Source organism: Mesoplodon bidens, assembly GCF_964165515.1.
Source record: "Mesoplodon bidens genome assembly, chromosome: 4".
NCBI classification, from domain to species: Eukaryota; Metazoa; Chordata; class Mammalia; order Artiodactyla; family Ziphiidae; genus Mesoplodon; species Mesoplodon bidens.
The window spans coordinates 146,951,699-146,969,099 of record NC_138160.1 but is presented as its reverse complement, the minus strand read 5'-3'; the positions used below and the strand labels follow the sequence as shown (position 1 = coordinate 146,969,099).

At 48.2% G+C, this 17,401-nt stretch overlaps 1 protein-coding gene and 1 pseudogene across 2 annotated transcripts in view; one reads left to right on the top strand and one right to left on the bottom strand.

Moving 5' to 3' along the window:
- The first annotated feature begins 3,508 nt into the window (after positions 1–3,508).
- On the top strand, positions 3,509–9,519 carry LOC308617105 (C-terminal-binding protein 2-like; annotated as a pseudogene). Its single transcript has one exon. The product of its transcript is annotated as a C-terminal-binding protein 2-like (transcript).
- Positions 9,520–9,601: 82 nt separating this feature from the next.
- The window catches only part of C3 (complement C3), a 32,151-nt gene continuing 24,351 nt past the window's right edge, over positions 9,602–17,401 (bottom strand). The window contains exons 30-41 of the mRNA XM_081233824.1: positions 16,352–16,510; positions 16,144–16,203; positions 15,930–16,020; positions 15,757–15,808; positions 13,493–13,580; positions 13,288–13,374; positions 11,302–11,407; positions 10,806–10,895; positions 10,563–10,643; positions 10,097–10,180; positions 9,873–10,008; positions 9,602–9,790 (exon numbers count right to left, since the gene is read on the bottom strand). Of these exons, the coding sequence (XP_081089950.1) occupies positions 9,649–9,790; positions 9,873–10,008; positions 10,097–10,180; positions 10,563–10,643; positions 10,806–10,895; positions 11,302–11,407; positions 13,288–13,374; positions 13,493–13,580; positions 15,757–15,808; positions 15,930–16,020; positions 16,144–16,203; positions 16,352–16,510 (1,176 nt within the window). The 3' untranslated portion in view covers positions 9,602–9,648. The remainder of the gene's footprint in view (positions 9,791–9,872; positions 10,009–10,096; positions 10,181–10,562; positions 10,644–10,805; positions 10,896–11,301; positions 11,408–13,287; positions 13,375–13,492; positions 13,581–15,756; positions 15,809–15,929; positions 16,021–16,143; positions 16,204–16,351; positions 16,511–17,401) is intronic.

The window sequence follows — 17,401 nt, the reverse complement described above, 5'->3', positions numbered from 1 at the left end:
ACTATTTAGTGTTCAAGATGGTGATAAGAGTAGTGGAAAATACGAGTGGTTTGTGCGTGTGCACATGTGTGGGTGTGTATATGCGTGTGTGCGAGTGTGTGCATGCGTGTCTGTGTGTATGCATGTGTGTGCTGTGTATGCATGTATGCATGTGTGTTCATGCATGTATGTGCAGGTGCAGCTGTGTGCTTGCATGTCTGCATGCACACGTGTCTGCATGCATGCAAGTTTTAATTGAAATTCACAGTCAGAGGGTAGAACCACTGTCTACTCAACTAACTAAACTCAAGGGCTGGGAGTCGTCCTGGACCCCTCCTTCCGTCCCGTCACGACATCCTACCCTCAGCAGGCCCTGTTGATTCAACCTCTAAACCAGATCTCAAATGCGGCCACCTGTTTCCATTTCCACTGCTACCACCCTAAGTGCTATGAACTGGATGTTTATGTGCCATCCAAATTGATGTCGATACCCTAACCCCCAATGTGATGGTATTTGGAGGTGGAGCCTTTGGGAGGTGCTAGGGCATGAGGGTGGGGCCCGCCTGAATGGGATTAGTGTGCTTATAAGATACATGCTCTCTTTCCCTCTCTGCCACGTGAGGATACAGAGAGAAGGAGGCCAGATACAAGCCAGGAAGAGGGCCAGGAGAAGGGCTCTCACTGGAACTCAACCACTTAGGCACCCTGATCTCAGACTTCCATCCTCTAGAACTGTGAGAAGTAAATATCTGTTGTTTAAGCCACTCAGTCTACGGTATCTTGTTATAGCAGCCCAGATGGACTAAGACACTCAATTCTTTCGGGTGTATACCTAGGATTGGAACTGCTGGCATCATTTCTTGCTTGGACTCTTGCAGTAACTTCCCAAATGGATGTACTACTTTACCTCTTGCCACCTTATAATTCATTCTCTACCCTGGAGTTGCCGTGGCCTCGCTTATTTATTTAACTGAGGTAAATTCACACCACATAAAACAAACCATTTTAAAGCAAACAACTCAGTGTCATTTAGTACATTTACAATGTTGTGCAACACTACCTACTTCCAAAGCATTTCAAAAGTAAACCTTATAACCATTAAGCAGTCACTCCCCAACTCTCCCACCCACAGACCCTGGCAACCACTAGTCTGCTTTCCTGCTCTATGGATTTACCTGTGTTGAACATTTCAAAAAAATGGAAATATACACTACGTGGTCTTTTGTGTCTGGCTTCTTTCACTGAGGATAATATTTTCAAGGTTCATCCACATTGTAGCGAGTGTCAGTGCTTCACTCCTTTTTTTTTTTTTTTTGCGGTACGCGGGCCTCTCACTGTTGTGGCCTCTCCCGTTGTGGAGCACAGGCTCCGGACGCGCAGGCTCAGCGGCCATGGCCCACGGGCCCAGCCGCTCTGTGGCATGCGGGATCCTCCTGGACCAGGGCACGCGGGCACGAACCCGTGTCCCCTGCATCGGCAGGTGGACTCCCAACCACTGTGCCACCAGAGAAGCCTGCTTCACTCCTTTTTAAGGCTGAGTAATATTCCAGTGTATGATGAACCACATTTTGCTTATCCATTCCCCCGTTAATGGACATTTAAGTTATTTCCACCTTTTGGTTATTTTGAAAAGTGCTGCTACAAGCATGTGTGTGCATGTATTTGTCTGGGTTCCAGCTCTCTATTCTTTTGGGTGTATACCTAGGGTCGGAACTGCTGGCATCAACTTTTAAACACGTAAGTCAGGTCTCACCTCTTCCATGTTTAAAATCTTCCGATGACCTTCCATTGAGCTTATGGGGGTTAGCAAATTATGGCTCATGGACTAAATCAGGCCAGGCTCATGTTTCTGTACAGCCACAGGAGCTGTTCTTGGGGGCTGACACTTTAGTGAGTGGGAGGGTCCCAGATGGGGCATCCTCCTCTGGCCCCTCTTCCCCATTTTGCTTCCAGTACCGGCCTCCTTGGCCAGGAGCCAACGCTCACCCCTGTGCACACTTTGTAGCTGGTCACACTGGCTGCCACCTACGTGTTGGCATGTCCTCTGTCATCAACCGCTGGGTGTTGAATGGATGAATCTCATTCTGGGGGTTGGTGACTCAGCATGTTGTCTCAACTCTGGCCATCAGCATGTTGTCTCAACTCTGGCCAGCTAATCCACATGAGACAGCTGGGATTTGGGGGAGAGAGGTTGGCTGGGATCTGGTTGTCACTGGAGCAGAGAGAAACTGGCCTCAGTGGTCATCCCACACCCTCTCTACCCACCTGGATCTCCAAGCCTTGGGCCCATCATTCTTCATCCAGAGAATGTTTCCAGTAGCAGAGCACAAATCACGTCCTCCACCCTGGGTGGCCCATCCCAAGCAAACGGGGCATATGGCAGGCTGGAAGCTTCCTCTCGTTTTATAAGTACCTTTATAATATCCTCGATTTTATCTCTCGGTCCTGAAAGGCTAAAATATTTACTATACGGCCCTTTATAGAAGAAGGGCTGTTCCCTGAGGTAAGAATAGACATTAAGAGGACTTCCCTGGCATCCCAGTGGTTAGGACTCTGCGCTTTCACTGCCGAGGGCACGGGCTCAATCCCTTGTCTGGGAACTAAGATTCTGCAAGCCAAGTGGTGGGGCAAAAGAAAAATTGTAAGCCAATTCAATAAAATAATTTTAAAAAAGAGAATAGACACTGAGTGGTCTTCATTATCTTGAAGCCCTTGCACCCGGGCATCTGGGGCTTTTTGCACTTGCTGTTCCCTCTGCATGGAGCAGTCTTTTCCAGATCCCCCATGACTGGTTCCTCCTTGTCATCTATGTCCTGACTCAAGAACCCCCTCCTCACAGAAGCCTTCCCTGACCACCCATATTAGGCAGGGTTAGTCAGATAAATAGAACCAATAATGTATCTCTATACCTAATATCTATCATCTATCTATCAATCAAGAGAGAGATTGATTGATTGATTGATTGTAAGGAATTGGTTCATGTGATTTTGTAGCTTGGTAAATCCGAAATCCGTAGGACAAGCCAGCAGACTGGAGATTCAGTTAAGAGTTGACATTGTGGTCTTGAGTCTGAAGGCAAGAATCTCAGGCAGAATCTGCACACTGCCAGCTGGAATTCTTTCCTCCTCAGGAAACCCACTTTTTCTCCTCAGCCCTTCAATTGATTGGAAGAGGCCCACCCATATTATCAAGGGTAATCTGCTTTAATTAAATTAAATTAATTTATTTATTTGGCCACACTGCACTGCATGTGGGATCTTAGTTCCCCAGCCAGGCATCAAACCCATGGCCCTGCAATGGAAGCACAGGGTCTCCACTGCTGGACTGCCGGGGAAGTCCCATGGGTAATCTGCTTTTAAAGTCAACTGACCATAGGTGTGAATCACATCTTTAAAAATACCTACAGGGGAGAGTTCGCTGCTGGAAGTCCCGTCCACCCCAGAGCCCCTCCTGCCCATAAATAAGGAAAGCTGGCGTCTCCTGCCCCCTGAGAAGAAACTCCAGGAGAAGCAGGATCTTCCTGCTTTGGGTTTCATCACCTGAAATGGTTTTAAATCAACGAAGTGGGAATCTCTTAAAAGGACGGGGGCTTCCCTGGTGGCGCAGTGGTTAAGAATCCTTCTGCCAATGCACGGGACACGGGTTTGAGCCCTGGTCTGGGAAGATCCAACATGCCACAGAGCAACTAAGCCTGTGCGCCACAACTATTGAGCCTGCGCACCACAACTACTGAGCCCGCGTGCCTAGAGCCGGTGCTCCACAAGAGAAGCCACCGCAATGAGAAGCCCGCGCACCGCAACGAAGAGTAGCCCCCGCTCGCTGCAGCTAGAGAAAGCCTGCACGAAGCAATGAAGACCCAACACAGCCAAAAATAAATAAATAAATAAAATTAATTTAAAAAAAAGAAAAGAAAAGACGGACAGCCCATGACGTGAACTATAGAGTTTGTGGACAAATTTATATTGGGTGCTTAGTGGCATAATGTCCGCAGACTCCTGAGAGGGTCCCAAAGCTCTTAGACGACCACTTGGGCTTTTGAATGAGAGAGGTGCAAAGTTCGATAAATAATGGCCCTTGTACGATCCAGTGGTTAGGATTCCACACTTCCACTGCAGGAGGCACAGGTTCACTCCCTGGTCGGGAACTAAGATCCGGAATGGTGCACACCCCGCGACCAAAAAAAAAAAAGAATGGCCCTTGTGGATAAGCACAAAGTCAAGCGACAGCGATTGGACAGAATCTGTGAATGTATCCTCCCCCAGATCATGAAGGGGCCCCTTGCACGCCCCCAGCCCCCCGTGGCGCTCCTCCATGGCCGAGACTGCACAGTGGAGATGCCCAGCCTGAAGGACCTGGCCACCGTGGCCTTCTGTGATGCACAGTCCACTCAGGAGATCCAAGAGAAGGTTTTAAACGAGGCTGTCTGTGCCACGATGTACCACACCGTCACCCTCACCGGGGAGGACCTGGAGGCGTTCAAGGCCCTGAGGGTGATGGTGTGGATAGGCAGCAGCTTCGACCATGTGGACAGTAAGGCTGCGGGTGAGCTCGGGATCATCTTGTGCTAACATCCCATGGTGGCAGTGGAAGAGACAGACGACTCCACCATCTGCCACATCCTCAGTCTATCCTGGGGGAACCCATGGCTGAACCAAGCACTGCGGAAAGCCCGTGGGTACAGAGCATCGAGCTGATCCGGGAGGTTGCCTCAGGGGCAGCCTGCATCCGTGGGGAGATGCTGGGCCTCACGCGCTTCTGTCGCACGGGGCAGATGGTTTGGATTCAGCATCATATTTTGTGACCCCTACTTGCAGGATGGGATCGAGCCGTCCCTGGGTGTGCAGAGGATCTACCCCCTACAGGACTTACTGTATCAGAGAGACTGCATCTCCTTGCACTGTAGTCTCAACGGATATAACCACCACCTCATCATTGATTTTACTATAAAGCAGATGAGACAAGGGGCATTCCTAGTGAATGCCACCCGCGGAGGACTGGTGGATGAGAAAGTCTTAGCCTAAGCCGTCAAGGAAGGCAGGGTACGAGGGGACGGCCCTCCAGGTGCACCAATCGGAGCCTTTCGGCTTTGCGCAGTGTCCCTTGAAAGATGCACCACATCTCATTTGTACACCTCACACGGCCTGGTATAGTGAGCAGAGACCAGCCAGGCAATCACATGTGGCATGCCAGAGAGCTTAAGAAACTGTGTGAACAAGGAATTCTTGGCCATAACAGCACCCTGGTCCATAATAGATCAGCGAGCAATTCATCCAGAGTTCAACGGTGCCACCTACAGATGCCCGCCAGGCATCATGGGCGTGGCTCCGGGAGGACTTCCTGCAGCCATGGAAGGGATCATCCCCACGGGGCATCCTGGTGACCCACAACCTCCCCACGGTGGCACACCCTCCCCAAGCTCCCTCTCCCAACCAGCCCACAAAAACATGGGGACAACCCAGAACCCCCCAACAAGCAATAGCAGAGAGTGAGGAAAGGTAATCATTTGGATACACCTGGCACCAAGAGACAGTGAAAAATAGATGAACTAAGAGAAAAGGAATTTGACAGTCTTTTTAACTGATTCTGGACATTTGCATCATGGACGGTGTTAAAAACCACAAAAGAGCTAGTGACAGGGGCAAACCGAAGAAGATGTCATCTGCTTACAGAAGCATGGAAAAAGACTGGACGTGATTTAGTCACGACCAACTTCTGTTATTGTGTGTTAAGTTTTTCATCTGTGCATCCAATCACAAAGAGTAAATAGATCTTGGGACTTCCCTGGTGGTCCAGTGGTTAAGATTCCGCACTCCCAATGCAGGGGGCCCAGGTTCGATCCTTGGTCAGGGAACTCGGTCCCACATGCCGAAACTAAGAACCGGCACAGCCAAATAAATTTAAAAAATACTTGAAAAAATTACATTGCCAATTTCTTAAAAAAAAAAAAAAGAATAAATAGAACTTTTTCCTTTATCCGTCCCTTGGGCACAGCAGGTCCTGAACCCCTTGCTCTAGAATGTTGCATCAAGAGTTCCAAACTTCTTAACATTGTAAATCAACTATACTTCAATCAAAAACAAACAAACAAAAAATTTTTTAAAAAATAAAAAAAAACAAAAACCGGGCTTCCCTGGTGGCTCAGTGGTTAAGAATCTTGCTGCCAATGCAGGGGACATGGGTTCCCCTGTCGTCCCGCCCCCGCGCCCCCCGGGAAGATCCCACATGCCGTGGAGCAACTAAGCCCGTGCGCCAAAACAACTGAGGTCCCTTCGCCTACAGCCTGTGCTCCTCAACAAAGAGAAGCCGCCGCATTGAGCAGCCCACGCACCGCAACAAAGAGTAGCCCTCTCTCGCGGCAACTAGAGGAAGTCTACGCTCAGCAACAAAGACCCAAAGTAGCCAAAAAAAAAAAAAAAAAAAAAAGTTAAAAAATAAAAACAAAACCCAACAACAAAAAAGAGTTCCAAACATCAAAATAAAAAATAGTAAGAGGAAATCACCATCCTGACTCTAGTTCCTTCAGTCTACAGGGGCTGGCTACCGTTTTTGCTAATAGGAAAGTTAAATTACTACAAAATGGGGAGAAAACTGTAGGTGTTAGACAACCACGAGCATAGGATCGAAGACAGTACAGGCTTCTGTACAGAGAAGCCTCATCCATCTGAACTGCATACAGAGCGGGCAAGTTGGTTGTGAGTTCAGTAATACCTTTTGATGATGCAAAAAGCAAAAAAAAGTATTAAGTTTCACAAGCTGTTTGTACTCAAATATATTTTCTCAGTTTCATATCCTCAGCTATTTTATTGAGTGGAAAGTCTTGAACTGAAAGTGTTCAAGAAGAATAATATTGCATTATGTCTCAGGAAACATTTTATGGTAACTTGTCAGAGTGTCCATGAACAAACACACTTTTTTAGACATTGATAAAGTCTTCTTTTCTTCATGTGATATTTTATATAAGAATACTTCAGGTGTGTTATTAGATGTGACTGATTTTAACAAATTCTATTAGATTTATATCAGCTAGTTACATGTTGTATTCACAGCCTTTTGTGAATCACTGCCTTTTTGGTTAAAAGATGGCCTATTTTGAGCCTTTGGATAGGGACATACCTGTTTTTTAATTTTTTTTCAAGTTAAAAAAATAAATTTATTTATTTAACTTATTTTTGGCTGTGCTGGGTCTTCCTTGCTGCGCGTGGGCTTTCTCTAAGTTGCGGCAAGCGGGATCTACCCTGCTGCAGTGCGCAGGCTTCTCATTGCAGTGGTTTCTCTTGTTGTGGAGCATGGGCTCTAGGTGCGTGGGCTTCAGTAGTTGTGGCTCGTGGGCTCTAGAGCGCAGTCTCAGTAGTTGTGGCGCACGGGCTTAGCTGCTCTGCATGGCATGTGGGATCTTCCTGGACTGGGGCTCGAAACCGTGTCCCCTGCTTTGGCAGGTGGATTCTTAACCACTGCGCCACCGGGGAAGTCCTGACATTCCTGTTTTGTGACCAAAAAACCTTCAAAACTGTCCCAAACAGAAAAATAATGGCTATCAGAAATATGTTTTGTTTTAGTGTGTTACCATTATTGTATTTGTTTATTGTAAAGGTGGACATTTAGTGTTCAGTGCAGTTTTCAATAAAAAGTAAAAAAATTTCAAAAGAAAAAAAAAACCTTCTGAGAAACATTTAGCCTGGTATTTGACCAAACAACTGGTCACCATAGCCTAACAAAATTGACACATAAACTGAAGCATCCTTCAATCTAAATGTCTTTGCTGGTTGGCCCCGTTGCAGGCAGGTTTCCCAGGTCACCCGAATCTCCTTTCCTTTTTGGATACCCTCACTGTCTGAAATCAACTCCATGCTATCTTTAGAATGTAAGGTCCTGTCTGTGCTGTTCACAGCCTAGAAACATAGATGCTAAAAAAAAAGTAAAAAACAAAAAACAAAACAAAAACATCCCACACATTAAAGAAATAGAGCAAGAAAAGAAATGAAAAATTGCACATAAAGGAGGGCAGGGGGGCCTGGCAGATGTCAGCTGTGACACCTAGTGAGTAATGAGGATCTCTGTGTCTCCCCTTGACGGGGGTGTCCAGCAACTGGAGGCTGGAGGGAGTGGGGGGGTAGGCTGTGAGTCAATTTCCCCAACATTCCTGAAGTTGGGAGGTGGGGTTTCCAGGACCCAGGGTCTTAGGGAAAGGGGGCTATGCAGGTGTGACTTCTAGGTTCAGGGGGTTTTCCTGTGATGACCTTAGAGTCGGAGCCTGGATTCCACCCTCAACGGTCCTCAAGGGACCACAGGTGGAGTTAGAAGAGGCACTTGGGGCCCCTTGGCAGCCAGCGGCCTCACTCAACTATGGCTGCTGCCCCACCATGTGTTTCTGGTGAGGCTGTGACCACAACAGCCCCTGCACTGCTTTTTCAACCGCTGAGATACCAGTCACATCTCTGGCTTGGTCCCTCAGGGCTCCAGCTGGAAACATCACCTGCCTGACCTCTACCGCCCCCTCCAGGCCCAGCCGACTCCTCACACAATCTTACCAGTCTGTTCCGGCCCATCTACAAAGTGGTGACCTGGAGGGTGGGGTGAGTCTAGAGGATTGCAAATGGGATGTGTGAGACGGGAAATGGAGTGAAAGTGAGCTGCAGATGAGAGCAAATGGGATGAAGATGAGAACAGGTGAGGATGGCAGGTAAGGATGCAGGTGAGCATGAAGGTGAGAAGGCAGAGGAGGACTGGAGAGTTCTGATGCTGGTGAAGACATAGGTGAAGACACAGAGGAAGGTGCAAGTGAAAAGGCAGGTAAATATGCAGGTGAGGATGTAGATAAGGATGCTGGTAAGAATATAGGAAGAGATCCAGAGAAGAATGTAGGTAAAGATGCAGGTCCTCACGCTGATGAAGATGCAGAGAAAATACAGGTGAAGATGCAAGTGGAAAGACAGGTGAGAGTATAGGTAAGCATGTTTGTAAAGATACAGGTAAGTTTACAGATAAAGATGTAGGTGGGGGGGGCTTCCCTGGTGGCGCAGTGGTTGAGAGTCTGCCTGCCGAAGCAGGGGACACAGGTTCGTGCCCCGGTCCGGGAAGATCCCACATGCCATGGAGTGGCTGGGCCCGTGAGCCATGGCCGCTGAGCCTATGCGTCCAGAGCCTGTGCTCCGCAACGGGAGAGGCCACAGCAGTGAGAGAACGGCGTACCGAAAAAAAAAAAAAAAGATGTGGGTGAGGGAAGCAGGTGAAGATGCAGAAAATACAGGCGAGTGTGCAGGTGAGAGAGCAGGTAAAGATTCAGATGAGATCCTGGTAAGAGTTCAGGTGAGGATGCAATAAAGAGGCAGGTAAGGAAGGTGGTGAGAACTCAGGTGAAGGGGCAGTGAGCTGCTGGTGAGGATGCAAATGAAAATTCAGGTATGGATGGAGCTGAGGTGCAGCTGAGATTCAGGGGAAGATGCAGGTGCACTTCCGGCTAGGTGCAGGTGAGGCAGGCACATGTGCTATAGGTGAGGAAGCCTGCGAACTTGCAGGTGAACTACAGGAAGTTCCTGTAGGATGGAGCTGAGCTGCAAGTGAGGCAGTGGGGGATCACAGCTGCCTCTCTCTCCCTCTCAAAGGGCTCCAGACTTTGGGAGACTTGTGAAATAGAACTGGAGCTTTATTGGGTGGACAATGGTGGTGGGATCAGTTGGGGCAGCCAAAGACAACCATATTTTCGGTGAAGTTGGCCAGGTCCTGGCACCGTTTCTGGTTCTCCTCGTCTTGGCATTCATCCGCATCAGGCCACAGCTCCACCCAGGTGTCTTTCCCGATGATGTAGCTGATGCTGGGGTAAGAGAGGCAGGTCAGGAGCGGGAGGGGAAGGGCGGGAGGAGGTGGGCACGCGCAGGCGCAGGGAGGGCACTCACTTGGGTTTCTCTCCCCACAGGTCAGAGGAGATGCCCCACACGAGGTAGTGGGCCCCCTCCTTCAGTTTGAGGGCTTCTCTGCACTTGATGTGGCTGATGAACCTACGCTCCTGTTGAACTTGCACCTCATCGGAGCCTGAAGGGGAGGGAGAGGGAAGCTGAGCTGGGGGGAGGGACGGACACGGGGGAGGGGGATGCAGAAAGACAGCAGACACAGGGTTAACCTGATTTGATGATCTGCTCGATGACCATGATGTAATCGTCAAAGTCATCCGACAGCTCCTTCTTGAGAAGTCTGATCTTGTACACTGTGGGCGGGGGAAAGAAGTCAGCGTGGGTCCTGGGCAGGGTTGTCTGTGGGGCGTCGTCACCCGGCTCCTCCCAAGCCCATACGGGCAGGACCACAGCCAGGCAGGCTCAAGCCCCCTGCCCGCCCCCCCACCGCAGTAACATACCCAGCCACACTCACAGCCATGCACACAATCAGCCGTCCACAACGACAGTCACAGACACAATGACAGCTGCTTCTGTCCACTGACAAACACCTCTCTCACACACGCCCACATACCATCCCACTCATGACCACGGTTCCCGTGCAATCAGAGCCCCTCACAGCACATCACACACACAACCACAGCCACACGTAGCCATGACCACACGCGCCGTCACACCCCCCCCCACCAGACTCACCATAGTCCACGCCCGGCTCGCAGGCCCTGTCCAGCCGGTCCTCCAGGGTGACCTCCTCCGTGTGGTGCATGAAGCAGTTCTCTGTGGGGTGAGTGGGTGGGCGGGGGACACGGTCTAAGTCCCGCTTCTCGTTCAGGGCCTAAAACCCACGAGTATGCCCAGCCCTCCTGGGTCACCGCCCCCACCCTGTGGAATCAGGGGTCCAGTGGGCGTGACCACCCCTCCTGGCGCCTGCGCACCCACCCTCAGCACAGCGGCATGTATCTTTGTGGCAGAGTTTGTCCAGCATCCCGTCCTCCTTCTCCGGGTGGTAGAACCGGGTGCAAACTTCATCTGTGGGCAGAGGAGATGGGGAGGGCTAGGGCCTCCACCCCAGAGACCACAGCTGGGGGGGCTCAGTTTCCCAACTCCAGTCCATCAGACCTACTGAGGCCAGATCCCCAACCCTGGGACCCTCAGACCCCCTAACTCCCATATCCCCAGGACCACCAGACTCCTAACTCCTGGATTCCCGGGACCCGCCAGACTCCTAGCTCCTAGATCCTTGGGACCCCCCAGACTCCTAGCTCCTGGATTCCCAGGACCCTCCCAGACTCCTAACTCCTAGATCCCTGGAAACCCCAGACTCCTAACCCCTGGATTCCCGGGACCCCCAGACTCTTAACTCCTGCATTCCTGGGACCCCTAGACTCCTAATTCCCAGATCCCTGGGACCCCAGGCCCTAGGACAGCTGCTCACCCAGGTTGTAATAAGAGTACACCTTGACTGCCCCAGGCTGTATAAGCCCCACATTAAAGTACTGGTGAACTTTGAAGGATAGACAGTCCTCCAGGCTGTGTGAGACCTGGAAAGAAGGAGGAGGTTGGTCAAGGGGGTGACATGTGAGGAAGTCCAGCATGGGGTCTGGAGGTTGGAGCAGTGGTGGAGAAACTGAGAGATCAAGGAAGGATATGGGTGGGGAAGATGGGGGGAGCAGGAATCTTTGCCAAAAGATTAATGAGCAGTTCATCAAATCCATTTTTTTTCCTCCACGGCTCATGGCTAGATTATACTTCTCAGCATGTTTTCAGTTCCATGCAGCCATGTGATTGAGTTCTGGCCAAGGATTGCTATCTATATCCTTAAAAACATTCCATGGTTAACAAGACTGCAATAGACATTTGAAAGTTGCGAAAAGATTAGATCTTAAAAGTGCTTAACACACACACACACACACACACACACACACACACTTTATAACTATGTGAGGGGATGGATGTAACTAACCTTATTGTGGTAATTATTTCCCAATATATATACATATCAAATCATTACATTGTACATCTTAAACCTACACAATGTTATATGTCAATTAAAGCTCAATAAAGTTGCAATAAATAAAGAGAAAGGAAGAAAGAAAAAAGAAAGGGAAGAAGGGAGAGATGAAGGAAGGAGACAGATATACATATATATATATATACATATACATAGGCATCATGTATATTTGGAGGAAAATGCTAACAATTAGTGAATTTGGGTAAAGGTTATACGGAACTTCTTCATTGTGCTCTGAAATTTGTCTGTAAGGTTGAAATTATATAAAAATTTTAAGGTACAAAAATTAAAATACAAAAAAAACCCATTAAAAAACCCATCTCAAAAACAAACAAACAAACAAACAAACAACCCATCTCATGCACAACCCTGTTTTCTTCTAGAAAGGAAGGATCCAGCAGAGGAGTCCAGAATCCTAGGGGTTACAGAACCACAAGATGGAAGGTACGTGGATCCCTGCGTGACCACATGGAGCAGAAGTCCCCTTCCTTACCTCCCATAACAGCTGGACTTTACACGAGTGGGACATACAAGTCTCTTGTGTTGAGACCCCCATATTCTTAGGGGTTTTATTATAGTAGCTAGTGATGCTTATGCTGACTAACACGGGGTAAGGGTACAGGGAGTTAGCAGGGAAGATATGCGGATATGAGAAGGGGAAGAAATAAGCAGGAAAGAGAAGGAATCATGTTCAAGATAAAGACAGCAAGAGAAGGCTAGATGGAGAGAAAATAAGAGAAGAGAGAAATGCTAGGGGGTGGGAGCAAGGGAAGTCCTTTTTCTCCACCGAGCACTTTTTTTTTTAAACCAAGGTGGTTTTTTTTCAATGGTTGTTCAAGACTCTGATGAGAAGAGGCTGGAGGGAGCAAGTGAAAAATGAGGTTGGAACATGAATGGTCAGAAGGTGAAACGCAGGCTTCCCTAGTGGTGCAGTGGTTAGGAATCCGCCTGCCAATGCAGAGGACACGGGTTTGATCCCTGGTCTGGGAAGATCTCACATGCCGCCGAGCAACTAAGCCTGTGTGCCACAACTGCTGAGCCCGTGCACCACAACTACTGAAGCCCATGTGCCTAGAGCCTGTGCTCCACAACGAGAGAAGCCACCATCATGAGAAGCTTGCGCACCAAAACGAAGAGTAGCCCCTGCTCATCGCAACGAGAGAAAGCCCGCGTGCAGCAATGAAGACCCAACGCAGTCAAAAATAAATAAATAAGATAAATAAATTAAAAAAAAAAAAAGGTGAGATGCTTCTAGAAGGTGGGTTGACCTTGTTTTACATGCCCTTTCCTCCCACACCAGCATCCCAGACCCTGTCTCCCCTAGGATGGGGCTGGCCTGACCTGGAGACAAGGCCAATGGAGAAGGAAAGGCCAGCCACATAGGGGTCAAGATCCCAATGGAAGCCTTACCTTGTCCAGGTAGATGATGAGGGTGTTCTTTGTGGAGTCTTTGTTCAGCTCATACTTAGAGATGTATCTGTCGACACCAGTGCTCAGCTGGGGAAGGGTGAGGCTTGTGAAAATCCCTCCTGCCTCCCCTTCCCTCCCTCCAGCTTCTTCCAGACCCTGGGCTCCTTCCCATGGATACCAGCCCCCGAGCCCAAGACCTTCATACCAGTTTGAGGTCATCAATATCAGGAGAGAAGCCCGTCATCATGGATATATCCAGGATTGACATAGTGGCATCCTGGTCTCCCAGGTACCTGGATGGGGCAGGGGGAGAGGGGTTGGGCCCTAAGGTGGGGTCACTGCCTGAACAAGGGGGTCATATCAGGGACTGAGGCCTCTAGTTCCCACATAGCAGCATAGAGTGAGGTTCGATTTTACGAAACATTCCCCCAAGGGGAATACAGGAAATGTAGCATAATGATCAAGGTGATTAATTGCTCAGGTTCTGGAGCCCAACTGCCTGTGTTCAAATTCCAGCCCTTTGTAACATTTGATGAGTTACTTAACCTCTCCCTGCCTTAGTTCTAGAGAATGAAGATATAAGAATATGGGCATGTCTCACTTTGCATGATTCTGTTACCATGGTCTAGTTCAATGGCACCAGTCCCTCAGCACCATGGTTCAGATTTCAGTACCACGGTAGATTAATTGTGAGTAATGGCATAAAGTACAAATCTTGTTGCTAGCTCTTCACTCCACCAATCACTTCATAAATAACAGATGCACCTCACAACCAATGACCAATCACATCCCTTCTTTCAGAGTCTGTTGGGTCACTGAGCATCCATTATTCAGTTCACACACAGACAGCAAGGTGTGAGTTGTGTCACTCCTTTCTCTCACAGTGGAAAAAACCTTTGTGACATTTTACAAAAATGGATCATTGAAAGAGGGAATTGGCCAATAAAGATGAAAGCACAGCCATGAAATGAAGAGTGATAACACTGGAAGTAAACTTTGAGTAAAACACAAATGGAGTTAGAGACAAAATAGCAGACCATGGGGAGGTTGGCTCTGCTGCCATTTGCAAGACTAGCTATGTGGCCAGAGAAACTCAGTGAGGCGAACTGATCAACATAAATGAGGAAAGTGGTTGTGACAAAAAGGATGTGGATGTCCCAGAAGAAGGGACACCAGCAAAAACCATCACATTAAAGGGTCTCTTGGATATGTGATGACATTGAAAGCTCAAAGAATGAAATGTTGGAAGTTGACCCAAACTTAGAAGAGAACGTGACAATACACTATGGCACGAAAAGATGCTTGCTTTATCTCATAAGTTATACAAAAAGAAAAAAGGAGACACTGTCCCAACCACAGTGCTTTGGATAAGTGTTTTACAAAGGGGGGGTGGAAAGAAACCCAACCAATTGTTGTCTCAGTGTTCTAATGTTTTAAATTACAGTGTACTCAACAAATACTCCCCTTACTATACTTCCGTTTCTCCAGACCTTTAAAACTGGCAGTGTGAGAGTTTTTGATGTTGTGACCAAAATTTTTAAAGGTCATGGAAAACCATAATTCGAAAAGAGTCATGTACCAAAATGTTCATTGCAGCTCTATCTACAATAGCCAGGACATGGAAGCAACCTAAGTGTCCATCAACAGATGAATGGATAAAGAAGATGTGGCACATATATATAATGGAATATTACTCAGTCATAAAAAGAAGTGAAGTTGAGTTATTTCTAGTGAGGCGGATGGACCTAGAGTCTGTCATACAGAATGAAGTAAGTCAGAAAGAGAAAAACAAATACCATATGCTAACACATATATATGGAATCTAAAAAAAAAAAAAAAAAAAAGGTCATGAAGAACCTAGGGGCAAGACGGGAATAAAGACACAGACCTACTAGAGAATGGACTTGAGGACACGGGGAGGGGGAAGGGTAAGCTGGGATGAAGTGAGAGAGTGGCATGGACATATCTACACTACCAAACGTAAAATAGATAGCTAGTGGGAAGCGGCCGGATAGCACAGGGAGATCAGCTCGGTGCTTTGTGACCACCTAGAGGGGTGGGATAGGGAGGGTTGCGGGGTGGGAGATGCAAGAGGGAAGAGATATGGGGACATATGTATATGTATAACTGATTCACTTTGCTATAAAGCAGAAACTACAGAAACTAACACACCACTGTAAAGCAATTATACTCCAATAAAGATGTTTAAAAAAAATAAAGGTCATGGAACAATTGTAATTTCATGGATGATTAAGATGTCTTTGTACAGACTCAGCTTACATTGTCATTGCTAGTCTCACACTGTCATGCAAAGTGAGGACTGCTTGCTGTCTCCTTGTGGGTATTTAGCACAGGACTATACGCACAATACGCTCTCAGAAAGCATTAAGCATCACAGTTATTATTTGTAAGAAGTCTTGCTAGAGACAGAGGGATGGCTAAGATGAACCCCAGTGACCCATCTCTTACCTCGTACAGATGTCAAGGATCATGGAGCTTTTGGCATCCTGAGGCTTCTTGACTAGAAACACAGAAGACAGAAGGATGGGGGAGGGGGGTTCCTGGGTTCTGATCCAAGAGGGAGGGAGACATTAGAATGGGGGAGGTGGAAGGGTGACAGATAGGGTCTGGACTCCTTTTACCTGGTTCGGGGGCTGGATGTATGGAAACCCGGAGGTCAAACTTTTTGCAGGTGACTTTGCCTTTGAGTTTGGCGTGGTACACGGTCACCACCTGGCGAGATGGGAGGGGAGACAAGGTGTCAGCCCTCTTGACTTGGGAAGGAGAGGGTGCCTCTGGGGCAGAGGAACCTAGTGAAAGTGGTGGGCCAAGAAGGTGTGGGTTCCCGTTCCTTACCGACAAGGTACCCTGTCCTTTCCCTTGAGCTGTTAATGTGAAATCCTCATTTTCCTTGGTCTGTGGGGAGTGGGGAGAGAGAAGAGAGAGCATTGGGAACCAAGCCTTCCCCTGGCTGTGATGGGCGTCTGCCCTCCCTCCTGCCTCCTGGCAAACTCTGAATGACATGGAGGATGAAAGTGATAAGGGTTTGGCCAGGTGGCTATACCTCTTCTGAGCGCAGGAGGCTAGCAGATTCCCAGAGGATACGATGCCTGATCAGAGAGCTGCGGCTGGGTAGTTGGATGGACACATCCAGGTTCAGTTCCTTGTGATCAGGGACATCCTTCTGGTACTGGGCCAAGGCTTGGAACACCATGAAAGTGGCCTGTTGCCCATGACAGAGAAAGAGGGTGAATCTGGGCGACTGAGAAGGTGGTTAGTATCCACTGAAGGATGAAGAGACTCAGATCAGACTTGGGGCACTGAGGCTGTGACCTAGAACCCACCAGAGAGGGTGAGAATACGACTGGGGGTTGCTGGATACTGGGGACATGTCCTAGAACTCTCTGAGTGAGAGAGGTTCAGACCAGAACTTGGAGACACTGGGAACATGTGTAGAACCCACCAGAAAGTATAGACATAAGACTGAAAGTCTAACCACACTGAGAAGGTGGTCTAGACCCATCCAGAGGAGAGAGTCTAAGACAAGAGTTTAGAGGTGCTGAGAATGTGTCTAGAACCCACTCTTGAAAAAAAGAATAAAATTGGAATCTGGGAACACTGAGCATCTGATCTAGAACCCAGAATTGACACTGAGAATGTGATTGAGAGCCCACTAGAAAGAAAAAGGGTTAAACTGGAATCTGAGGTTGCTGGAGTTTGAGGTTACTGAACCCATGGTCTAGAACCCATTAGGGACTAGAATAACTGAGAACCTGGTCTAAAACTCACAGTAAGATGTGGTAACACTGAGAGCTTGATGTGACTGAGAACATGGCCTAGAGCCCACCAGTGGGAGAGAAAGCCTTGGATAATGGCCTAGAATCATTAAGAACCTGGTCTAGAACCCACCAGTGAGACAGGATAAGATGGGAACGTGGTAGAAATGGGAACATGGTCTAGAACCTACTGGGGGAGAGAGAGGCTCACACCTGAACCTGGGCCCTGAGAACATGATCTAGACACCAGGATGGAAAAGGAGGCTCAGAACACAGCTTGGGGCATCCAGAATGTAGTCTAGAATCCATAGATGGGTTTGCAATTAAAAAAAAATATT